This window comes from Balaenoptera ricei, chromosome 1 (assembly GCF_028023285.1).
Source record: "Balaenoptera ricei isolate mBalRic1 chromosome 1, mBalRic1.hap2, whole genome shotgun sequence".
Taxonomy (NCBI): Eukaryota; Metazoa; Chordata; class Mammalia; order Artiodactyla; family Balaenopteridae; genus Balaenoptera; species Balaenoptera ricei.
Window position 1 is genome coordinate 164,501,395 of NC_082639.1, and position 26,563 is coordinate 164,527,957.

The 26,563-nt window shown below is 37.6% G+C and overlaps 1 protein-coding gene across 7 annotated transcripts in view; it reads left to right on the top strand.

Annotated features, from left to right (window-relative positions):
• Positions 1 to 26,563, top strand: part of SDCCAG8 (SHH signaling and ciliogenesis regulator SDCCAG8) — a 273,925-nt gene that overhangs the window by 13,460 nt on the left and 233,902 nt on the right. For all 7 annotated transcript variants that reach the window (XM_059940830.1, XM_059940820.1, XM_059940851.1 and 4 more), the window contains 3 exons: positions 56 to 208; positions 898 to 980; positions 10,221 to 10,334. In XM_059940830.1, coding sequence (XP_059796813.1) covers positions 56 to 208; positions 898 to 980; positions 10,221 to 10,334 — 350 coding nt within the window. The remainder of the gene's footprint in view (positions 1 to 55; positions 209 to 897; positions 981 to 10,220; positions 10,335 to 26,563) is intronic.

A 26,563-nucleotide genomic window follows, 5' to 3' on the forward strand; every position in this document is an offset into this window, starting at 1 on the left:
TGTACCTTTGGTCGCCCAGATTTCACTGGCCCTGATTTTCATCATGTTGTTACAGAACGTGCCAGTAGAAGCATTCACCAATTGAAACGTGCCCTGAGAGAAGGTGATGTCACTATTGGAGAAGATGTAATGGATCCTTCTTTTAGTACCAGTGTAGGAAATGAGGATGCTGGGAATGCCTGGCGTGAACTGCAACACAGCCGTGCTGGTGAGTGTGAATGTCAGTCGTGACCTGAATGACACACAGTGAATTCTTTAAACTCCATACAGTAATGACTCCAGTCTATCCTTTATTGCTAGGATTTTAGTCGAGAAACACAAATCAGCTAATCTAATTCCCTTGCTTTTTTTTTTTTCTTTGACTTCTCGATGCCTATAGGATGTCGTAGCAGTATTTCCTTAAGATGAATCCAAGCTGCCTCTCCAGCCTCATTTTTCTATTTTCCTTTCAGCTGTCCATCTTGCAAGCCATGTTCTAATCATACCAACCTATGGCCATGCTTCTATGCTTTGCATGAGCCACGCATTCTAACTGAATTTTTTCTCACCCTTTTCTGCTCGGTAATCTCCTGTTCATCCTTCACTGTATTGTCTTCTCTGTGAAAACAATTATGTGCTTCCTCTTCATAGCACTATGCATAGTTGTAGGTCTACCTAGAGCTTATTATATTGTTTTATATCTGTTAGTTATATCCCTCTTGCTCATAAGCAAGATTCTTAGCTCTTAAGTGGTAGAGGTTTTCTTATGTTTGTCTTTGTGTCCCCAGTCAGTAGCACATTTTGTGGTGCATAATACGTATTTTAACAATATTTGTTAGATCGATGGATGGATAGATGGGTGATAATAAACCATGGATCTAAAATAAGGTGAATAAACCCATCACTTTTGCTCCATAGTTAATCAACTCAAAGCTTTGCTGTGCCAACAAGCAACTAAGGAGAGTGAGGTATCTCCAAGAAGACGAAAATTGTCCCCTTTGGTAAGTATCAGTTTTTGCAACCTGACAAAAGCATTATTTTTCTAACTATGTTTTAATTTTACTGTGTCATTTTAGTAGTACATATTGTAAACAGATTCTGAGCAGGGCCTGCTAATAGTGTAAAACGTTAAAAGAAATTATTTTCCCTCTAATTATTTTGGCTGAAGAAGAGAGACTTCCATGGCAGAGAGAATTCTGATTTTTTAATTTATTATTCACTCGAAAAATGTGAGTGAGGAAATAGTTTGGAGAATTTACTTTGCAACTGTTAGCAAATATAAAAAAGAAACAATATATGGAAAAGATTAACCACTGCTTTTTTAGAGGGGCATATCTATATTTTATTATTTTTAGAATTTACTGTTTAATTCTAGCAGTCCTTTGTTTTACTCTTTTATGTAATCTTGTTCTAAATTTTAAAATATATGGTTATTAAATTGTGTGATACGAAAAGCTGTACTCTGTTTCTTCTGAAGCTGTTTTCTGTTGCTGTTGCTTTGACAGAGTGTATTATTTCTGACTGAAGCAATGTGATATAAAGCCTGAGATAGGTGTGAGGGCAGGGTGGGTGTGAGGGAAGGGTACTGTGAAGGAAGGGTACTGTGAGGGAAAGGGTATCGTGAAGGAAGGATTTGGCCAGGTTTAAATGGCCAAAATAATAGTCTAGGCTTTAGGTCTATCTAGGGTCTATTATGTACTCTCTCACAGGGTTTTTGTAATAATAAGATAAGATCATATATTTAAAATTCTTTAGAAACCTATGAAGTATGACACAAATATAAAATGTCATAGCAACAATAACCACCTTGCATTTTCAATGTCTGTGACAGTTGGATACCAAGGCTACATGCTGGAAACTTGGAGACACGTCAGTTTCCTTTACTCACAGCTGAAATGTCATAAGAGTACCCTTATATTAACACTTCATTCCAGCCTGACATATACTTTCATGTTTAATTCCCACTTTAGAGAAATGTACTACATACTCCTATTCAATATTTATAGGTATAAATTATAATTTAAAAAATAATATTTCATCATTCAGTGAATTTATTACTGTTGACACCTAGTTTGTAGAATGCTCTTAAGCACACATGGGTGGAGTACTTTTAAGTCTAGTAGATTAAGGTGCTATATCTGTTGAATGCTCAGACATGCTTATTAGCATTTTAAAGATAAAACTGAGCAGTGATGTTACAAAACTTATTGACTTCAAATAGGCAAGAAGACTCTCATCAAAATCATCAGTTGTATATACCAATACGCAGGTCTATTTATATTGGAGCTATGTGAAAGAATGGAACTTAGACTCTAAATGTATATGACCTACATGTGATGATTATAAGCCATAACCATAATAAATAGCTTTTGAAGATTTTACCCTTTAGAATGCAGTTTCATAGCCAATATGACATATGAGAAATATGTGGCTGTATTGATAGTGAAACTGAGGCAGTGTTGAGATGGAAAATGTCTAAACATTATTACTTGTTATTTTAAAATGTGGACATCCAAATTATAATAAACCCTTCAAAGTATATACAAGTTATTTCATATGGACATTTTCCACATGACATAAGCTTGCTTTTAATTTTCACAGTGACTATCCCCTATATACACATAGTAATCATATTTGCCTATGTACTGAATCCCTTTCTATTAATATTATTATAATTAGTTACTTTCTACTTAACACAGATAATTCATTTAATTAAAGTCTCTTTGGTTTTAAAATTTATTAAATATGCCCAGAAACAAAGCTCTACAGAATTATTCTGCCATGAGAGCTGGTACTTCATCATTTATAGGAATTTCTGCTGGATTGAAAAACAAAATGATTGTGTGTCTGATCTCAAGCTTTCCTCTGGGTTCATCTAACTGGTTGAACCTCATTTTCCCTTTCCTCTCTTCCTCTTTTCTTTAAATAATATCATCGTATGATGTATGATTTATAAACCATTTTACAATCATTTTAGGATAAGGTAAGATGTACATTAAAAAATCAATTCCAGGACTGCTGCAGAAGTAAAGAGAATTAACACTTTTTATGACGTCTCTTCATTGAGTCCTCAGTGCAGCGTATCTCAGTTTTGTATGTATCTGCTTTGGCACTCTAGTCTTGGAGGCTCCAGAGCAGCAGAGTCTTGAATTGCCTTGAGTACTAGGGTCAAAAATCAAAAATCAGGTTTTGTTAACATACTCCTTTGTAGATAGAATTTTACCTTACTGACACACATTTGGCATCAAACACTTGTCTAAAGAATCCCTCCTTCAGGCAGCTTGTTCTGCAATTTTAGCTAGCTGTCCTCTTCTATGGTGGTTTCTTGAAGAGCTGTCCCTTTATCTCAGAATTACTGAATAGGATGTCACATTTTCAGATGGCTCAAATAGACAGTTCATCCCAGCCAATTACACTACTCCAGCATTTTTCCACTTGCCATATGCTTTTAACAACCACTTTCACTGTCCATCTTTAAAAAATGATATTCATATCCCTGATTGTTATCTATTGGTGGAATTTATAGGATAAAGAAATACTATTACTACTATTACTATTAATACTATTAGCCACGTTGTGATCTACCCTATGTTTTTTTTTTTAAAGATTTATTGATTGATTGATTGTTATGTTGGGCCTTCGTTTCTGTGCGAGGGCTTTCTCTAGTTGCGGCAAGCGGGGGCCACTCTTCATCGCGGTGCGCGGGCCTCTCACTATCGTGGCCTCTCTTGTTGCGGAGCACAGGCTCCAGACGCGCAGGCTCAGTAGTTGTGGCTCACGGGCCTAGTTGCTCCGCAGCATGTGGGATCTTCCCAGACCAGGGCTCGAACTCGTGTCCCCTGCATTAGCAGGCAGATTCTCAACCACTGCGCCACCAGGGAAGCCCACTCTATGTTTTTTTAATTATTTTTTTATACAGCAGATTCTTATTAGTTATCTATTTTATACATGTTAGTGTATATATGACTGTCCCAATCTCCCAATTCATCCCCCCCCTTCCCCCCCCACACTGGTGTCCGTAAGTTTGTTCTCTACATCTGTGTCTCTATTTCTGCCTTGCAAACCGGTTAATCTGTACCATTTTTCTAGATTCCACATATATGTGTTAATATACGATATTTGTTTTTCTCTTTCTGACTTACCTCACTCTGTATGACAGTCTCTAGGTCCATCCACGTCTCTACAAATGACCCAATTTCGTTCCATTATATGGCTAATATTCCATTGTATATATGTACCACATCTTCTTTATCCATTCGTCCGTTGATGGGCATTTAGGTTGCTTCCATGACCTGGCTATTATAAATAGTGCTACAATGAACATTGGGGTGTGTGTGTCTTTTTGAATTATGGTTTTCTCTGGGTATAGGCCCAGTAGTGGGATTGCTGGGTCATATGGTAATTCTATTTTTAGTTTTTTAAGGAACCTCCATACTCTTCTCCATAGTGGCTGTATCAATTTACATTCCCACCAACAGTGCAAGAGGGTTCCCTTTTCTCCACACCCTCTCCAGTATTTGTTGTTTGTAGATTTTCTGATGATGCCCATTCTAACTGGCGTGATGTGATACCTCATTGTAGTTTTGATTTGCATTTCTCTAATAATTAGTGATGGTGAGCAGCTTTTCATATGCCTGTTGGCATTCTGTATACCTTCTTGGAAGAAATGTCTATTTAGGTCTTCTGACCATATTTTGATTGGGTTGTTTGTTTTTTTAATATTGAACTGCATGAGCTGTTTATATATCTTGGTGATTAATCCTTTGTCCGTTGATTCATTTGCAAATATTTTCTCCCATTCTGAGGCTTGTCTTTTCGTCTTGTTTATAGTTTCCTTTGCTGTGCAAAAGATTTTAAGTTTCTTTAGGTCCCATTTGTTTATTTTTGTTTTTATTTCCATTACTCCAGGAGGTGGGTCAAAAAATATCTTGCTGTGATTTATGTCAAAGAGTGTTTTTCCTTTGTTTTCCTCTAAGAGTTTTATAGTATGCGGTCTTACATTTAGGTCTTTAATCCATTGTGAGTTTATTTTTGTGTATGGTGTTAGGGAGTGTTCTAATTTCATTCTTTTACATGTAGCTGTCCAGTTTTCCAAGCACCACTTATTGAAGAGGCTGTCTTTTCTCCATTGTATATCCTCGTCTCCTTTGTCATAGATTAGGTGACCATAGGTGCATAGGTTTATCTCTGGACTTTCTATCCTGTTCCATTGATCTATATTTCTGTTTTTGTGCCAGTACCGTATTGTCTTGATTACTGTAGCTTTGTAGTGTAGTCTGAAATCAGGGAGTCTGATTCCTCCAGCTACGTTTTTTTCCCTTCAAGATTGCTTTAGCTATTTGGGGTCTTTGGTGTCTCCATACAAATTTTAAGATTTTTTGTTCTAGTTCTGTAAAAAAATGCCATTGCTAATTTGATAGGGATTGCATTGAATCTGTAAATTCCTTTGGGTAGTATAGTCATTTTCACAATGTTGATTCTTCCAGTCGAAGAACATGGTATATCTCTCCATCTGTTTGTATCATCTTTAATTTCTTTCAGCAGTGTCTTATAGTTTTCTGCATACAGGTCTTTTGTCTCCTTAGGTAGGTTTATTCCTAGGTATTTTATTCTTTTTGTTGCAATTGTTTCCTTAATTCTCTTTCTGATCTTTCGTTGTTAGTGTGTAGAAATGCAAGAGATCTGTGCATTAATTTTGTATCCTGCAACTTTACCAAATTCACTGATTAGCTCTAGTAGTTTTCTGGTGGTATTTTTAGGATTATCTATGTATAGTATCATGTCATCTGCAAACACTGACAGTTTTACTTCTTCTTTTCCAATTTGTATTCCTTTTATTTCTTTTTATTCTCTGATTGCCATGGCTAGGACTTCCAAAACTATCTTAAATAATAGTGGCAAGAGTGGACATCCTTGTCTTGTTCCTGATCTTAGAGGAAATGCTTTCAGTTTTTCACCATTGAGAATGATGTTTGCTGTGGGTTTGTCATATATGGCCTTTATTATGTCGAGGTAGGTTCCCTCTATGCCCATTTTCTGGAGAGTTTTTATCATAAATGGGTGTTGAATTTTGTCATAAGCTTTTTCTGCATCTACTGAGATGATCATATGGTTTTTATTCTTCAGTTTGTTAATATGGTGTATCACATTGATTTGCATATATTGAAGAATCCTTGCATCCCTGGTATAAATCCCACTTGATCGTGGTGTATGATCCTTTTAATGTGTTGTTGGATTCTGTTTGCTAGTATTTTGTTGAGGATTTTTGCATCTATGTTCATCAGTGATATTGGTCTGTAATTTTCTTTTTTTGTAGTATCTTTGTCTGGTTTTGGTATCAGAGAGATGGTGGCCTTGTAGAATGAGTTTGGGGGTGTTCCTTCCTCTGCAATTTCCTGGAAGAGTTTGAGAAGGATGGGTGTTAGCTCTTCTCTAAATATACGATAGAATTTACCTGTGAAACCATCTGGTCCTGAACTTTTGTTTGTTGGAAGATTTTTAATCACAGTTTCAATTTCATTACTTGTGATTGGTCTGTTCATATTTTCTATTTCTTCCTGGTTCAGTTTCAGAAGGTTGTGCTTTTCTAAGAATTTGTCCATTTCTTCCAGGTTGTCCATTTTATTAGCATACAGTTGCTTGTACTAGTCTCTGATGATGCTTTGTATTTCTGCGGTGTCTGTTGTAACTTCTTTTTCGTTTCTAATTTTATTGATTTGAGTCTTCTCCCTCTTTTTCTTGATGAGTCTGGCTAAAGATTTATCGATTTTGTATATCTTCTCATAGAACCAGCTATTAGTTTTATTGATCTTTGCTATAGTTTTCTTTGTTTCTATTTTATTTATTTGTGCTCTGATCTTTATGTTTTGTTTCCTTCTACTAACTTTGGGTTTTGTTTGTTCTTCTTTCTCTAGTTCCTTTAGGTGTATGGTTAGATTGTTTATTTGAGATTTTTCTTGTTTCTTGAGGTAAGATTGTATTGCTATAAACTTCCCTCTTAGAACTGCTTTTGCTGCATCCCATCAGTTTTGGATCATCGTGTTTTCATTGTCATGTATCTGTAGGTGTTTTTTAACTTCCTTTTTGATTTCTTCAGTGATCTCTTGGTTATTTAGTAACATATGGTTTAGCCTCCATATGTTTGTGTTTTTTATGTTTTTTTCCCTGTAATTTATTTCTAATCTCATAGCATTGTGGTAGGAAAAGATGCTTGATATGACTTCAGTTTTCTTAAATTTACCAAGGCTTGATTTGTGACCCAAGATGTGATCTATCCTGGACAATGTTCCGTATGCACTTGAGAAGAAAGTGTATACTGTTGTTTTTGGATGGAATGTCCTATAAATATCAATTAAATCTAACTGGTCTATTGTGTCATTTAAAGCTTGTGTTTCCTTATTAATTTTTTGTCTGGATTATTTGTCCATTGGTGTAAGTGAGATGTTAAAGTCCCCCAATATTATTGTGTTACTGTGAATTACCTCTTTTATAGCTGTTAGCATTTGACTTATGTATTGAGGTGCTTCTATGTTGGATGCATATATATTTATAATTGTTATATCTTCTTCTTGGATTGATCCCTTGATCATTATGTAGTGTCCTTTCTTGTCTCTTGTAACATTCTTCATTTTAAAGTCTTTTGATCTCATACAAGTATGGCTACTCCAGCTTTCTTTTGATTTCCATTTGCATGGAATATCTTTTTCCATCCCCTCACTTTCAGTCTGTATGTGTCCCTAGGTCTGAAGTGCGTCTCTTGTAGACAGCATATATATGAGTCTTGTTTTTGTATCCATTCAGCCAATCTGTTGGTTTTGGTTGGAGCATTTAATCCACTCACATTTAAGATAATTATTGATATGTATGTTCGTATTGCCATTTTCTTAATCGTTTTGGGTTTGTTTTGGTAGGTCCTTTTCTTCTCTTATGTTTCCCTCTTAGAGAAGTTCCTTTAGCATTTGTTGTAGAGCTGATCTGGTGGTGCTGAATTCTCTTAGCTTTTGCTTGTCTGTAAAGCTTTTGATTTCTCCATCGAATCTGAGTGAGATCCTTGCCAGGTAGAGTAACCTTGGTTGTAGTTTCTTCCCTTTAATCACTTTAAATATATCTTGCCACTCCTTTCTGGCTTGTAGAGTTTCTGTTGAGAAATCAGCTGTTAACCTTATGGGAGTTCCCTTGTATGTTTTTTTTTTTCTTTTTTTGTTGGTTTTTTTGGCTGCATTGGGTCTTCATTGCTGCACACGGGCTTTCTGTAGTTGCGTTCAGCAGGGGCTACTCTTCGTTGTGCATGGGCTTCTCCTTGTGGTGGCTTCTCTTGTTGTGGAGCGCAGGCTGTAGGCATGTGGGCTTCAGTAGCTGTAGCATGAGGGCTCAGTAGTTGTGGCTTGAGGGCTTTAGAGTGCAGGCTCAGTAGTTGTGGTGCGCGGGCTTAGTTGCTCTGCAGCATGTTGGATCTGCCCAGACCAGGGCTTGAACCCATGTCGCCTGAATTAGCAGGCAGATTCTTAACCACTGTGCCACCAGGGAAGCCCCCCTTGTATGTTATTTGTCATTTTTCCCTTTTTGCTTTTAATAATTTTTGTTTGTCTTTAATTTTTGTCAATTTGGTTACTGTGTGTCTCAGTGTGTTTCTCCTTGTGTTTATCCTGCCTGGGACTCTCTGCAGTTGCAGGACCTGGGTGGCTGTTTCCTTTTCCATGTTAGGGAAGTTTTCAACTATAATCTCTTCAAATATTTTCTCAGGCCCTTTCTCTCTCTCTTCTCCTCTGGAACCCCTATAACACAAATGTTGGTGCATTTAATGTTGTCCCAGAGGTCTCTTAGGCTGCCTTCATTTCTTTTTATTCTTTTTTCTTTATTCTGTTCCACGGCAGTGAATTCCATCATTGTCTTCCAGGTCACTTATCTGTTCTTCTGTCTCAGTTATCCTTCTATTGATTCCTTCTAGTGTGTTTTTCATTTCAGTTATTGTATTGTTCATCTCTGTTTTTTGTTGTTTAATTCTTCTAGATGTTTGTCCTTTAATTCTTATAGGTCTTCGTTAAACATTTCTTGCATCTTCTTGATCTTTGCCTCCATTCTTTTTCTGATGTCCTGGATCACCTTCACTATGATTATTCTGAATTCTTTTTCTGGAAGGTTGCCTATTTCCAGTTCATTTGGTTGTTTTTCTGGGGTTTTATCTTGTTCCTTCATCTGGTACATAATCCTCTGCCTTTTCATTTTGTCTCTCTGTGAATGTGGTTTTCGTTCCACAGGCTGCAGGATTGTAGTCCTTCTTGCTTCTGCTGTCTGCCCTCTGGTGGATGAGTCTATCTAAGAGGCTTGTGCAGGCTTCCTGATGGGAGGGACTGGTGGTGGGTGGAACTGGGTGTTGCTCTGGTGGGCAGAGCTCAGTAAAACTTTAATCCACTTGTCTGCTGATGGGTGGGGCTGAGTTCCCTCCCTGTTGGTTGTTTGGCCTGAGGTGACTCAGCAGTGGAGGCTACAGGCTCTTTGGTGGGGCTAATGGCAGACTCCAGGAGGGCTCACGCCAAGGAGTACTTCCCAGAACTTCTGCTGCCAGTGTCCTTGTCCCTTCAGTGAGCCACAGCCACCCCCGCCTCTGCAGGAGACCCTCCAACACTAGCAGGTAGATCTGGTTCAGTCTCCTGTGGGGTCACTGCTCCTTCCCCCTGGGTCCTGATGTGCACACTACTTTGTGTGTGCCCTCCAAGAGTGTATTCTCTGTTTCCCCCAGTCCTGTCGAAGTCCTGCAATCAAATCCTGCTAGCCTTGAAAGTCTGATTCTCTGGGAATTCCTCCTCCCGTTGCTGGAACCCCAGGTTGGGAAGCCTGATGTGCGGCTCAGAACCTTCACTCCACTGGGTGGACTTCTGTGGTATAAGTGTTCTCCAGTTTGTGAGTCACCCACCCACGGTTATGGGATTTGATTTTATGGTGATTGCGCCCCTCCTACTGTCTCATTGCAGCTTCTCCTTTGTCTTTGGATGTGGGGTATCTTTTTTGGTGAGTTCCAGTGTCTTCCTTTTGATGATTTTTCAGCAGTTAGTTGTGATTCCAGTGCTCTTGCAAGAGAAAGTGAGCGCACGTCCTTCTACTCTGCCATCTTGAAGCAATCTCCCTAGTCTGTGTTTATACTGTGTTTATATGACATCAGTGCTAAATTGAGTGTGAAGATGGTATTAACTGATTCTTTGCTAAATCCAAACATGCTTCATTTGTTTTTGTTTTTGCCTTAGAAATCATCAGAATATGAGGAAACCGATATGCCTGCTCTACAGGATCTTGTTCCCATCATCAGTGACCAGTCTCAATACATTCATCATTTAGAGGCAGAAGTCAAGTTCTGCAAGGTAAGTTTCTCATTAAAAATTTAAGCCAACCTAAATTAAAGTTGATATTAATAATGCCTTGTATGAAAATTTGCTATTATTAGTCATGTTTATAGCAATACATTGACAGTTGCCATCTTTATATAATTGAAAAGACTGATGTGTAATAGGAGCTTCTCAGGCTTGGGAATGATACTCCTGACTATGCCATTTCTGAATACTTAATTTCCCAGTAGTCTATGTCTAATATTTTGATAATATTCTCTCATGTTTCAGAATTTTTCCTTTCCACCCTATTTACTTTAGCCCAGCTTATGGCAAATGCTTTGGAATAGTAATACCAATCATTCTCCCACACTTACCAACCTATTGAAATTGTTGTGCAGCAAGTAGGGATTCTAAGCGGTAGATTAAATCTACCCCATGTCAGTGTAAAGGTTCTTACCTTGACTTTGAATATGGATAGCTCATGGGGGTACTGATACTTACAATCAAGAAACCAGATGTGTCACCTATGGCATGTAACACTAGATGTTACGTATTGCATGACTGTATGAACTTTAGTAATGTCATTAATGCCATTGGAGCCTTTCTGCCTTCCCAAAGTATGTTAGTGTTTTAGTTTTTTGGGTTTTTTTTAATATCAGTGCATCAGATCATGTGATATTTTTATAGGAGTTACTGATATCTTTTTTATCAGTATTATATGTATTATATTTTTAACATTTGGCTACTCTTCCAAGGTATAAGTCTGATAGGTAACTTAAGAAACCTTTAAACATTTAATGTCTTGAGTTTTCAAGGGAGTTTCCTGATCTTAGCATGTCATTTTCTCTTTGTTTTTGAGGATACAATCATTATTATACAAGTATTCTTGGATTACCAGAAAAGCTGAAATAATATCCTAGGACTCATTCCATTAATAAGCTTCTGTTAATCCCTAAAATGCTGTGGGTAAAACTTAAGAGATATTGTAGGGGAAATAAAACTTTTGGTCTGCTCTCTTAGTGTCTTTGGTTGGGCCTTAAAATTAAATTGACATAAGGCAGATTAGCAGGATAAAAGGATACCCATTTATTTAATGCAGGATTTATGTGACATGGGAGCCTTCATAAGGAAGTGAAGACCCGAAGAAGTGGTGAAACCTAAATGTTTTTATACTTGGTTGAACAAAGAGAGGCAGCTGTGGAAGTGTAACTAAAATATGTGGGGAGGTAAAGAAGATGAGTTCTTTTAACAAGGTCTGTTTGTACAGATTTCTCTCAGCCTCTACTTCTTGTCTCTGGTGATAAGAATGTTTTTTTCTTCCTGGTGTAGGGAGAGCATCTTTCACGTGAGAGTTTTATTCCTGCTTTCAGGAAGAAAAGGGGAGGTCACAGCACTCTTCTTCTACCTGCTGTTTTTCACGTGCCCTTAGCTCAAGATAATTCTTCCAAAGTGACATATTAGGGGATGGCAGATTCTGCCACTCTGCAATATACATCATAATAAACTTAACATCTAGTTGAGAGCACTGTTACCTATGAGGACCACAGCAGCCCTGTAGAAGATATAGTGTAGCCATTTATTTTGTGGTATAAACTATAATTATAATGAGAGAAGAAGGTTACTAAAAGCTAGTGTCTTTGGGGATGTTTTTATGGGAGAGGATAATCTTAAGGCATAGGATCATTAGATCAGCAGAAGGGAGATGAACGAATTTCAAAGAGAAAACAACAACAATGAAAGAATATATTCAGGATGAATATGATTTATTTATGGGGGACATGAGGCATCTATTCTAAATTCTTACAATGGAGGATATCTCTTAGAAATAATTAAAATAATGCTGAACTGATAAAATGGAGGATTACAAAACCCTTGAAAGTCAGACAGAGTATAAATATGATACATTTTAACAAGCGAGTCAGATAATGAAAGTAATGTTTAAGGGCCTAGAAATCTTATTATTTTGGTTAATTAATAGACTTTATTTTTTAGATCAGTTTTAGGTTTACAGAAAAGTTGAATGGAAAGTACATAGAGTTCCTATGTACTCCCATGTACTTTATAGCTCCCCAGCAGTTTCCCCTGTTATTTACATCATGCATCAGTGTAGTACAGTTGTTTGTTACAATTGATGAGCCAGTATTATTACATTATTATTTACTAAATTCCTCAGTTTACATTAGTGTTCACTCTTTGTGTTTTATATTCTGTAAGTTTTAAAAAACGTATAATGACATATACCCACCATTACAGTAGCATACAGAATAATTTCACTGCCTTAAATATCATCTGCACTCTGCTTACTTATCCTTTCCTACCTGCTAAACCCCTGACAACCACTGATCTTTTTACTGTCTCCATAGTTTCGCCTTTTCCAGAATGTCATATAGTTGGAATCATACAGTTTTGTAGCCTTTTCAGGTTGGCTTCATTGAGTTCATAATATACATTTAAGTTTCCTTCATGTCTTTTCATGGCTTGATAGCTCATTTCTTTTTATCACTGAGTAATATTCCATTGTATGGATATAACATAGTTTGTTTATCCATTCACCCATTGAAGGAAATCTTGCTTGCTTCCAAGTTTTGGCAACTATGAATAAAGCTACTGTGAACATTTGTGTAGAGGTTTTGTGTGGGCATAAATTTTTTACTCATTTGGGTAAATACCATGAAGCACAATTGCTGGATTGCCTGGTAACAGTATGTTTAGTCTTATAAGAAACTGCCACCCTGTCTTCCACAGTGCCTGTGCCATTTTGTTTTCCTGCCAGCAAAGAATAAGAGTTCCTGATGTTCCACATCATTGCCAGGATTTGGTGTTGTCAGTGTTTTGATTTCTAGTGTGTTAAAGATATGTGATGGTATCTTGTTGTTTTAATTTCAATTCCCTGATGACATACAGTGTTGAATATTTTTTTCATATGCTTATTTTCCATTTATATACTTTCTTTGATGAGGTATCTGTTCAGGTCTTTCGCCCAGTTTTTTAATTGGGTTGTTCATTTTCTTATTGTTGAGTTTCAAAAGTTCTTTATATACTTTGGATACCAGTCATTTATCACATATGTCTTTTGCAATTCTTTTCTCTCAATTTTGGCTTGTCTTTTGATTTTCTTAACAGCGTCATAGAGCAGAAGTTTTTAATTTTAATCAAGTTCAACTTATCAATTTTTTTCCACGGAATTGTGCTTTTGGTGTTATATCTAAAAATATTGTGAAACCCAAGATCACTAATATTTTCTCTTATTCTTCTTCTAGCTGTTTGATTGTTTTGTGTTCTACATTTAGATCTATGCTCCATTTTGAGTTAATATTTGTGAAGGTATAAGATCTGTGTCTAGATATATTTAAATTTGTTTTTCCATGTAGATATCCATCTGTTTCAGCATCATTTTTTGAAAAGACTATCTACATTGAATTACCCTTATTCCATGTTAAAGATCAGTTAACTGTACTTGTGTAAGTCTATTTCTGGGCTCACCATTCTACGTCATTGATCTATTGGTCAGTTCTTTCACAAATACCATACTGTCTTTTTTTTTTTTTAATTTATTTATTTTTCCTTTATTTTTGGCTGCATTGGGTCTTCTTTGCTGCACATGGGCTTTCTCTAGTTGCGGCAAGCAGGGGCTACTCTTCATTGAGGTGCACGGGCTTCTCATTGCAGTGGCTTCTCTTGTTGCAGAGCACAGGCTCTAGGCATGTGGGCTTCAGTAGTTGTAGCACACAGGCTCAGTAGTTGTGGCTCGCAAGCTGTAGAGTGCAGGCTGAGTAGTTGTGGCGAACTGGCTTAGTTGCTCTGTGGCATGTGGCATCTTCCCGGATCAGGGCTCGAACCCATGTCCCCTTCATTGGCAGGTGGATTATTAACCACTGCACCACCAGGGAAGTCCCACACTGTCTTGATTATTGGAGCTTTATAGTAAGTCTTGAGGTCTAGTAGTGTCAATCTTCCAATTTTGTTCTTTTCCTTCAATATCATGTTGGCTGTTCTGGGTCTTTTGCCTCTTTATATAAACTCTAAAATCAGTTTGTAAATATCTACAAAGTAACATGCTGGAATTTTGATTGAGATTGTATTGAAATCTATCAAGTTAGGAGGAGGTGATATTTTGACAATATTGAATCTTCCTATCCATGTACATGGAATATCTCTCCATTTATTTAGATATTCCTTGATGTCTTCTTCAGAGTTTTACAGTTTTATTCTTATAGATCTTATACATATTTTGTACAGTTTATACCTGAGTATTTCATTTTTTTCAGTGTTAATGGTATTGTGTTTTTAATTTCAAATATCAATTACTCATTACTAATATGTAAGAAAACAATTGGCTTTTGTATATTAACGTTGTGATCTGCAACCTTGCTATAATCACTTATTTTAGCAGTTTTTTTTTTGATTCTTTGAGATTTTCTTCATAGACAATAATGTCATCTGTGACAAATACAGCTGTCTTTTTAAAAACTTTCTTCTTCTAAAGCTTTTATTTTCTTTTCTTGCCTTATTGTATTACCTAGGACTTCTAATATGATGTTGAATACAAATGATGAGAGGTGACATCATTGTCTTATTCTTGATCTTAGTAGGAAACCATCTATTGTCTCACCGTGAAGTACAATGTTTGCTGAGGGTTATTTGTAGATGTTCTTTATTAAACTGAAGATGTATTTCCTTTATTCCTAGTTCACTGAGGTTTTTACCTTGAATGGCTCCTGGATATTGTTACTTGCCTTTTTTGCATCTATTGATATGATCATATGATTTTTTTTTCTAGCTTGTTGAATTATTTGATTTTGAAATATTGAGCCAGACTTGCATAGGTAGATTAAATTCCATTTGGTCCTGTTGTATAATTCTTTTTATACATTGTGGGATTTGATTCACTAATATTTTGATAAGGATTTTTGCATCTGTATTCATGAGATATTTTGATCTGTAGTTATTCATTCCTATAGTGTCTTCACCCGGTTTGGGTAGTAGGGTAATGCTGACTTCATAGAATAAGTTAGGAAGTATTTCCTCTGGTATTTTATAGAAGATATTTTACAGAATTGGTCTCATTTGTTCCTTAAATGTTTAACAGAATTCACCAGTGAACCAATGTTGGGCCTGGTGCTTTCTGTTTTTTTTTTTTTTTAACATATTTATTGCAGTATAATTGCTTTACAATGGTGTGTTAGTTTCTGCTTTATAACAAAGTGAATCAGTTATACGTATACATATGTTCCCATACCTCTTCTCTCTTGCATCTCCCTCCCTCCCACCCCTCTAGGTGGTCACAAAGCACAGAGCTGATCTCCCTGTGCTATGCGGTTGCTTCCCACTAGCTATCTATTTTACGTTTGGTAGTGTATATATGTCCATGCCACTCTCTCACTTTGTCACATCTTACCCTTCCCCCTCCCCATATCCTCAAGTCCATTCTCTAGTAGGTCTGTGTCTTTATTCCCATCTTGCCACTAGGTTCTTCATGACCTTTTTTTTCTTTCCCTTAGATTCCATATATATGTGTTAGCATACTGTATTTGTTTTTCTCTTTCTGACTTACTTCACTCTGTATGACAGTCTCTAGGTCCATCCACCTCATTACAAATACCTCCATTTCGTTTCTTTTTATGGCTGAGTAATATTCCATTGTATATATGTGCCACATCTTCTTTATCCATTCATCTGATGATGGACATTTAGGTTGCTTCCATGTCCTGGCTATTGTAAATAGAGCTGCAATGAACATTTTGGTACATGACTCTTTTTGAATTATGGTTTTCTCAGGGTATATGCCCAGTAGTGGGATTGCTAAGTCGTATGGTAGTTCTATTTTTAGTTTTTTAAGGAACCTCCATACTGTTCTCCATAGTGGCTGTATCAATTTACATTCCCACCAAGAGTGCAAGAGTGTTCCCTTTTCTCCACACCCTCTCCAGCATTTATTGTTTCTAGATTTTTTGATGATGGCCATGCTGACTGGTGGGAGATGATATCTCATTGTAGTTTCTTTTTTCTTTTTTTTAAGTTTAAGCTAACTTTTATTTATTTATTTATTTATTTTTGGCTGTGTTGGGTCTTCGTTTCTGTGCGAGGGCTTTCTCTAGTTGTGGCAAGCAGGGGCCACTCTTCATCGCGATGCGCGGGCCTCTCACTATCGCGGCCTCTCTTGTTGCGGAGAACAGGCTCCAGACGCGCAGGCTCAGTAGTTGTGGCTCACGGGCCCAGTTGCTCTGCGGCATGTGGTATCTTCCCAGACCAGGGCTCGAACCCGTGGCCCCTGCATTAGCAGGCAGATTCTCAACCATTGCGCCACCAGGGAAGCCCCTCATTGTAGTTTTGATTTGCATTTCTCTAATGATTAATGATGTTGAGCATTCTTTCATGTGTCTGTTCGCAATCTGTATATCTTCTTTGGAGAAATGTCTATTTAGGTCTTCTGCCCAGTTTTGGATTGGGTTTTTTGTTTTTTTCTTATTGAGCTGCATGAGCTGCTTGTAAATCTTGGAGATTAATCCTTTGTCAGTTGCTTCATTTGCAAATATTTTCTCCCAATCTGATGGTTGTCTTTTGGTCTTGTTTATGGTTTCCTCTGCTGTGCAAAAGCTTTTAAGTTTCATTAGGTCCCATTTGTTTATTTTTGTTTTTATTTCCATTTCTCTAGGAGCTGGGTCAAAAAGGATCTTGCTGTGATGTATGTCATAGAGTGTTCTGCCTATGTTTTCCTCTAAGAGTTTAATAGTGTCTGGCCTTACATTTAGGTCTTTAATCCATTTTGAGTTTATTTTTGTGTAAGGTGTTAGGGAATGTTCTAACTTCATACTTTTACATGTACCTGTCCAGTTTTCCCAGCACCACTTATTGAAGAGGCTGTCTTTCTCCACTGTATATGCTTGCCTCCTTTATCAAAGATAAAGTGACCATATGTGCATGGGTTTATCTCTGGGCTTTCTATCCTGTTCCATTGATCTATGTTTCTGTTTTTGTGCCAGTACCAAACTGTCTTGATTACTGTACCTTTGTAGTATAGTCTGAAGTCAGGGAGCCTGATTCCTCCAGCTCCACTTTTCGTTCTCAAGATTGCTTTGGCTATTCGGGGTCTTTTGTGTTTCCATACAAATTGTGAAATTTTTTGTTCTAGTTCTGTGAAAACTGCCAGTGGTAGTTTGATAGGGATTGCATTGAATCTGTAGATTGCTTTGTGAAGTAGAGTCATTTTCACAATGTTGATTCTTCCAATCCAAGAACATGGTATATCTCTCCATCTATTTGTATCATCTTTATTTCCTTTCATCAGTGTCTTATACTTTTCTGCATACAGGTCTTTTGTCTCCTTAGGTAGGTTTATTCCTAGATATTTTATTCTTTTTGTTGCAATGGTAAATGGGAGTGTTTTCTTAATTTCACTTTCAGATTTCTCATCATTAGTGTATAGGAATGCAAGAGATTTCTGTGCATTAATTTTGTGTCCTGCTACTTTACCAAATTCATTGATTAGCTCTAGCAGTTTTCTGGTAGCATCTTTAGGATTCTCTATGTATAGTATCATGTCATCTGCAAACAGTGACAGCTTTACTTCTTCTTTTCCGATTTGGATTCCTTTTATCTCTTTTTCTTCTCTGATTGCTGTGGCTAACACTTCCAAAACTATGTTGAATAATAGTGGTGAGAGTGGGCAACCTTGTCTTGTTCCTGATCTTAGTGGAAATGGTTTCAGGTTTTCACCATTGAGAACGATGTTCGCTGTGGGTTTGTCATATATGGCCTTTATTATGTTAAGGAAAGTTCCCTCTATGCCTACTTTCTGCAGGGCTTTTATCATAAATGGGTGTTGAATTTTGTCGAAAGCTTTCTCTGCATCTATTGGGATGATCATATGGTTTTTCTCCTTCAATTTGTTAATATGATGTATCACGTTGATTGATTTGCGTATATTGAAGAATCCTTGCATTCCTGGGATAAACCCCACTTGATCGTGGTGTATGATCCTTTTAATGTGCTGTTGGATTCTGTTTGCTAGTATTTTGTTGAGGATTTTTGCATCTATGTTCATCAGTGATATTGGCCTGTGGTTTTCTTTCTTTTTGACATCTTTGTCTGGTTTTGGTATCAGGGTGATGGTGGCCTCGTAGAATGAGTTTGGGAGTGTTCCTCCCTCTGCAATATCTTGGAAGAGTTTGAGAAGGATAGGTGTTAGCTCTTCTCTAAATGTTTGATAGAATTCACCTGTGAAGCCATCTGGTCCTGGGCTTTTGTTTGTTGGAAGATTTTTAATCACAGTTTCAATTTCAGTGCTTGTGATTGGTCTGTTCATATTTTCTGTTTCTTCCTGGTTCAGTCTTGGCAGGTTGAGCATTTCTAAGAATCTGTCCATTTCTTCCAGGTTGTCCATTTTATTGGCATATAGTTGCTTGTAGTAATCTCTCATGATCGTTTGTATTTCTGCAGTGTCAGTGGTTACTTCTCCTTTTTCATTTCTAATTCTATTGATTTGAGTCTTCTCCTTTTTTTTCTTGATGAGTCTGGCTAATGGTTTATCAATTTTGTTTATTTTCTCAAAGAACCAGCTTTTAGTTTCATTGGTCTTTGCTATAGTTTCCTTCATTTCTTTTTCATTTATTTCTGATCTGATCTTTATGATTTCTTTTCTTCTGCCAGCTTTGGGGTTTTTTTGTTCTTCTTTCTCTAATTGCTTTAGGTGCAAGGTTAGGTTGTTTAATCGAGATGTTTCCTGTTTCTTGAGGTAGGCTTGTATTGCTATAAACTTCCCTCTTAGAACTGCTTTTGCTGCATCCCATAGGTTTTGGATCGTCGTGTCTCCATTGTCATTTGTTTCTAGGTATTTTTTGATTTCCCCTTTAATTTCATCAGTGATCACTTCGTTATTAATTAGTGTATTGTGTAGCCTCCATGTGTTTGTATTTTTTACACATCTTTTCCTGTAATTGATATCTAATCTCATAACATTGTGGTCGGAAAAGATACTTGATACGATTTCAATTTTCTTAAATTTACCAAGGCTTGATTTGTGACCCAAGATATGATCTATCCTGGAGAATGTTTCCATGAGCACTTGAGAAAAATGTGTATTCTGTTCTTTTTGGGTGGAATGTCCTATAAATATCAATTAAGTCCATCTTGTTTAATGTATCATTTAAAGCTTGTGTTTCCTTATTTATTTTCATTTTGGATGATATGCCCATTGGTGAAAGTGGGGTGTTAAAGTCCCCTACTATGATTGTGTTACTGTTGATTTCCCCTTTTATGGCTGTTAGTATTTGCCTTATGTATTGAGGTGCTCCTATGTTGGGTGCATAAATATTTACAATTGTTATATCTTCTTCTTGAATCGATCCCTTGATCATTATATAGTGTCCTTCTTTGTCTCTTGTAATACTCTTTATTTTAAAGTCTATTTTTTCTTATATGAGAATTGCTACTCCAGCTTTCTTTTGATTTCCATTTGCATGGAATATCTTTTTCCATCCCCTCACTTTCCTTCTGTATGTGTCCCTAGATCTGAAGTGTGTCTCTTGTAGACAGCATATATACGGGTCTTGTTTTTGTATATATTCAGGCAGTCTGTGTCTTTTGGTGGGAGCATTTAATCCATTTACATTCAAGGTAATTATCAATATGTATGTTCCTATTCCCATTTTCTTAAATGTTTTGGATTTGTTATTGTAGGTGTTTTCCTTCTCTAGTGTTTCTTGCCTAGAAAAGTTCCTTTAGCATTTGTTGTAAAGCTGGTTGGTGGTGCTGAACTCTCTCAGCTTTTGCTTGTCTGTAAAGGTTTTAATTTCTCCATCAAATCTGAATGAGATCCTTGCTGGATAGAGTAATCTTGGTTGTAGGTTTTTCTCCTTCATCACTTTAAATATGTCATGCCACTCCCTTCTGGCTTGCAGAGTTTCTGCTGAAAGATCAGCTGTTAACCTTATGGGGATTCCCTTGTGTGTTATTTGTTCTTTTTCCCTTGCTGCTTTTAATATGTTTTCTTTATATTTAATTTTTGATAGTTTGATTAATATGTGTCTTGGCGTGTTTTTCCTTGGATTTATCCTGTGTGGGACTCTCTGTGGTTCCAGGACTTAATTAACTATTTCCTTTCCCATATTAGGGAAGTTTTCAACTATAATCTTTTCAAATATTTTCTCAGTCCCTTTCTTTTTCTCTTCTTCTTCCGGGACCCCTATAATTCGAATGTTGGTGTGTTTAATGTTGTCCCACAGGTCTCTGTGACTGTCCTCAGTTCTTTTCATTCTTTTTTCTTTATTCTGCTCTGCAGTAGTTATTTTCACTATTTTATCTTCCAGGTCACTTATCCGTTCTTCTGCCTCAGTTATTCTGCTATTGCTCCCTTCTAGAGTATTTTAAATTTCATTTATTGTGTTTTTCATCGTTGCTTGGTTCCTCTTTAGTTCTTCTAGGTCCTTGTTAAATGTTTCTTGCATTTTGTCTATTCTATTTCCAAGATTTGGATCATCTTTACTATCATTATTCTGAATTATTTTTCAGGTAGACTGCCTATTTCCTCTTCGTTTGTTAGGTCTGGTGTGTTTTTACCTTTCTCCTTCATCTGCTGTGTGTTTTTCTGTCTTCTCATTTTGCTTATCTTACTGTGTTTGGGGTCTCCTTTTTGCAGGCTGCAGGTTCATAGTTTCTGTTGTTTTTAGTATCTGTCCCCAGTGGCTAAGGTTGGTTCAGTGGGTTGTGTAGGCTTCCTGGTGGAAGGGACTAGTGCCTGTGTTCTGGTGGATGAGGTTGGATCTTGTCTTTCTTGTGGGCACGTCCACGTCTGGTGGTGTGTTTTGGGGTGTCTGTGGCCTTATTATGATTTTAGGCAGCCTCTCTGCTAATGGATGGGGCTGTGTTCCTGTCTTGCTAGTTGTTTGGCATAGGGTGTCCAGCACTGTAGCTTGCTGGTCGTTGAGTGAAGCTGGGTCTTGATGTTGAGATGAAGATCTCTGAGAGATTTTTGCCGTTTGGTATTACGTGGAGCTGGGAGGTCTCTTGTGGACCAGTGTCCTGAAGTTGGCTGTCTTACCTCAGAGGCACAGCCCTGATGCCTGGCTGGAACACCAAGAGCCTTTCATCCACACGGCTCAGAAGAAAAGGGAGAAAAAATAGAAAGAATAAAAAGAAAGAGGGTGAAATAAAATAAAGTTATTAAAATAAAAAAATAAATAATAATTATTAAGAAAAAAAAATTTTTTTAAGTAAAAAAAAAGAACAAACAAAAAATGGACGGGCAGAACCCTAGGACAAATGGGGAAAGCAAAGCTATACAGACAAAATCTCACACAGAAGCATACACATACACACTCACAAAAAGAGGAAAAGGGAAACAATAATATATCTTGCTCCCAAAGTCCACCTCCTCAATTTGGGATGATTTGTTGTCTATTCAGGTATTCCACAGATGCGGGTACATCAAGTTGTTTGTGGAGCTTTAATCCTCTGCTTCTGAGGCTGCTGGGAGAAATTTCCCTTTCTCTTCTTTGTTCGCACAGCTCCTGGGTTTCAGCTTTGCATTTGGACCTGCCTTTGTGTGTAGGTCGCCTGAGGGCCTCTGTTCTTCGCTCAGATGGAACGGGGTTAAAGGAGCAGCTGCTTCTGGGGCTCTGGCTCACTCAGGCCAGGGGGAGGGAAGGGTACTGATGCGGGGCGAACCTGCGGCGGCAGAGGCCTGCGTGACGTTGCAGCAGCCTGAGGAGTGCCGTGTGTTCTCCCGGGGAAGTTGTCCCTGGATCACGGGAGCCTGGAAGCGGCAGGCTGCACAGTCTCCTGGGAGGGGCTGTGTGGATAGTGACCTGTGCTTGCACACAGGCTTCTCGGTGGCAGCAGCAGCAGCCTTAGCGTTTCATGCCCGTGTCTGGGGTCCGCGCTGATAGCTGCAGCTCGCGCCCGTCTCTGGAGCTCGTTTAGGCGGCAATCTGAATCTCCTCTCCTCGCGCACCAGGAAACAAAGAGACAAGAAAAAGTCTCTTTCCTGTTCGGCAGCTCCACACCTTTTCCCGGACTCCCTCCCAGCTAGCCATGGTGCGCTAACCCCTTCAGGCTGTGTTCACGCCGCCAACTCCAGTCCTCTCCCTGCAATCAGACCGAAGCCCCGAGCCTCAGTTCCCAGACCCCGCCCGCCCCGGCGGGTGAGCAGACAAGCCTCTTCGGCTGGTGAGTGCTACTCGGCACTGATCCTCTGTTCGGGAATCTCTCCGCTTTGCCCTCCGCACCCCTGTTGCTGCGCTCTCCTCCGTGGCTCCGAAGCTTCCCCCCTCTGCCACCCGCAGTCTCCGCCGTGAAGGGGCTCCCTAGTGTGTGGAAACCTTTCCTCCTTCACAGCTCCCTCCCACTGGTGCAGGTCCTGTCCCTATTCTTTTGTCTCTGTTGTTTCTTTTTTCTTTTGCCCTACCCAGGTACGTGGGGAGTTTCTTGCCTTTTGGGAGGTCTGACGTCTTCTGCCAGCGTTCAGTGGGTGTTCTATAGGAACAGTTCCACGTGTAGATGTATTTCTGATGTATTTGTGGAGAGGAAGGTGATCTCCGCGTTTTACTCTTCCGCCATCTTCCCCTCTCTCCTGATTTCTGTTTTGAAAGATTATTAATTATTTATTCAATTTCTTTAATAGATGTAGGCCTATTCAGATTAACTGTTTCTCCTTTTGCGAGTTTTGGTAGATTGTGTCTTTCAAGGGATTGGTTCATTTTCTCCAGGTTATCAAATTATGGATATACAGTTGTTCATAGTGTTCCTTTATTATTCTTTTAATGTCCATAGGATCTGTAGTGGTATCGTTTCTGATATTAGTAATCTGTGTCTTCTCTCTTTTTTTCTTAGTTAGCCTGGCTAGAGTCTAATCAATTTCATTGATCATTTCAATGACCAAGCTTTTGGCTTTGTTGATTTTCTCTGTTGATTTCTTGTTTTTAATTTCATTTATTTCTACCCTAAGTTTTGTTATCTTTTCTTCTGCTTACTGTGGATTTAATTTGGGTTTTTTTGTTGTTGTTTGTTCGTTTTAGTTTCCTGAGAGTATTGATTTGAAATCTTTATTCTTTTCTAATATTTTTCCCTGATTTAGTTGCATCTCACAAATTTTGATTTGTATTTTCATTTTTGTTTAGTTCAAAATATTTTCAGTTTATTTCTTGAGACTTTGTCCTTGACCTGTATATATTTAGAAGAGTGTTGTTTATCCACCACATATATTGTGAGTGTTCCAGCTGTCTTTCTGTTATTGATTTCTAGTTTAATTCCATTATGGTCTGATAACATACTTTTTGTGATTTCTGTTCTTTTTAATTTGTTAACATATGGTTTTAGGCCACAGAATATGGTATGTCTTGGTGAATGTTCTGTGTTAGCTTGAGAAGAATGTGTATTTTGTTGTTGTTGGATGAAGTAGTATATAAATGTCAATTAGATCCAGTTGATTAATGTTGCCGTTCAATTCAACTATGTCCATACTGATATTTTGCCAGTCTGCCAGATCTGTCAATTACTGATAGAGGGATATTGAAATCTCCAACTGAAATAGTAGAGACATCTGTTTCTCCTTACAGTTCTATCAGTTTTTGCCTTATGTATTTTGATGCTCTGTTGTTAGGCACACACACATTAGGATTATTACGACTTCTTGGAAAATTGACCTGTTTATCAATATGTCATGCCTCTTTATTATCCCTTATATTTTTTTCCTTAGTATGAAGTCTGCTTTGTCTGAAATTAATACAGCTACTCCATCTTTCTTTTGATTTATGTTAGCATAGTATGTCTTTCTCCATCCCTTTACTTTTAAAGTATCTGTGTCTTTAGATTTAAAGTAGGCATCTTGTAGAAACATGTACTTGGGTCTTATTTTTTCTGACTGTCTGTCTTTTCATTGGTATAGTCAGATCATGGATGTTTAATGTTATTATTGATATAGTTGGATATCTATCATACCTACCATATTTGTTACTGTTTTCTATTCATTGCCCTTGTTCTTTATTTCTTTTTTTTTGTCCTCCACTAGTATTTTCTGCCATATCTGGTTTTGAGTGACCATGTTATATGATTGCATTTTTCTCCTCTCTTAGCATATCAATTGAACTTCTTTTTTTTTCTTTAACTTTTATAAGTGGTTGTCCTTGAGTTTGCAGTTACATTTACCACTAATCTAAGTCTACTTTCAATGAGCACTTCAGGGGTTGGGAAAGTTCCTTATAACAGTGTTCCCAGTTCCTCCCTCCTGACCCTTATGCATTGCTGTCATTCATTTCAATTATCCATAAGCTATGATCACTACATACACTATTGCTAATATGATACTGAACAAACTGTTACCTGTTAGATCAATTAACATTAAGAAAAATAAAAGATTTTACTTTATCTCTATATATGCCTTCTCGAATGCTCTTTCTTTCTTTATGTAGATCTGAGTTTATAACTTAAATAAATTTCCTACTTTCTGAAGAACTTCTTGTAACATTTCTTGCAAGGCAGGTCTAACAGAGACAAACTTCCTAATTTTTGGTTATCTGAGAAAGTCTTTATTTTTCCCTCACTTTTGAAGGTTGGTATCACTGAATACAGAATTCTAGGTTGGTGGGGTTTTTATCTTTCAAAACTTTAAATATTCCACTGCACTCTATCCATGCTTGCATAGTTTCTGAAGAGTAGCTGATATAATTCTCATCATTGCTTCTTGATAGGTAAGGGTATTTTTTTTCTCTGACTTCTTTAAACAATTTCTCTTTGTCTTTGATTTTCTGCAGTTTGAATATGCTATGCCTGGGTGTGGATTTTTTAGTTTTATCTTGCTCAGTGTTATCTGAGCTTCTTGGATCTGTGGTTTGGTGCTTATAATTAAGTTTGGGAAATTCTCAGTCATTATTGCTTCACATATTTCTTCTCCTTTTATCATTATTCCACAATTCTTGGATATTCTCTTCTGTCTTTTTCATTCTTTTTCTTCTTTGCATTTCAGTTTGAGGAGTTTCTGTTGACGGTTCTTCAAGCTCACTGATTCTTTCCTTGGTTGTGTCCAGTCTAGGGGCTTCCCTGGCGGTCCAGTGATTAAGACTCCATGCTTCCACTGCAGGCGGTGCAAGTTCGATCCCTGGTTGGGTAACTAAGATCCTTCATGCCACGTGGCATGACCAAAAAAGTAGGGGAAAAAAAAAAAGTTTGTGTGCAGTCTATTAATGAGCCCATCAAAGGCAATCTTCATTTGATTTCCAACATTTTGATTTTTTTCGTAGTTTGGGATTACCCATCTATCCTTGCATGTAGACAACTTTTTCCATTTGACCCTTTAGCATGTTAATCATAATTATTTTAAACTCTCCATCTGATAATTCCAACATCTCTGCTATATCCAAGTCTGGTTCTATGCTTGCTTAGTCTCTTGCATCTGTGTTTTAAGTCTTTTAGTATGCCTTATTTTTTGTTGAATGCTGGACATGATCTACTGAGTAAAAGGAACTGAGGGAAATATGCATTTAATGTGAGGTTTTTTGTTTGTTGTAGGAGTTAGACTGTGTTTACTGTTTGCTGTTAGGATAGGTGTCAGAGGCTAAAATTTCCTCTAGTGTCCTGGTTTTTATCTCCGCTGTTGTCTTTGGGCTTCGCTCGAGAATTCTTCTTTTTTTTTGTTTTTTTTAAACATCTTTATTGAAGTATAATTGCCTTACAATGGTGTGTTAGCTTCTGCTTTATAACAAAGTTAATCAGTTATACATATACAATATGTTCCCATATCTCTTCCCTCTTGCATCTCCCTCCCTCCCACCCTCCCCATCCCACCCCTCTAGGTGGTCACAATATATGTCCATGACACTCTCTCACCCTGTCACATCTCACCCCACCCCCTCCCCATATCCTCCATTCTCTAGTAGGTCTGTGTCTTTATTCCCGACTTGCCACTAGGTTCTTCATGGCCTTTTTTTTTTTTTTTTCCTTAGATTCCGTATATATGTGTTAGCATACTGTATTTGTTTTTCTCTTTCTGACTTACTTCACTCTGTATGACAGACTCTAACTCCATCCACCTCACTACAAATAACTCCATTTCGTTTCTTTTTATGGCTGAGTAATATTCCATTGTATATATGTGCCACATCTTCTTTATCCATTCATCTGTAGATGGACACTTAGGTTGCTTCCATGTCCTGGCTATTGTAAATAGAGCTGCAATGAACATTGTGGTACATGACTCTTTTTGAACTATGGTTTTCTCAGGGTATATGCCCAGTAGTGGGATTGCTGGGTCGTATGGTAGTTCTATTTGT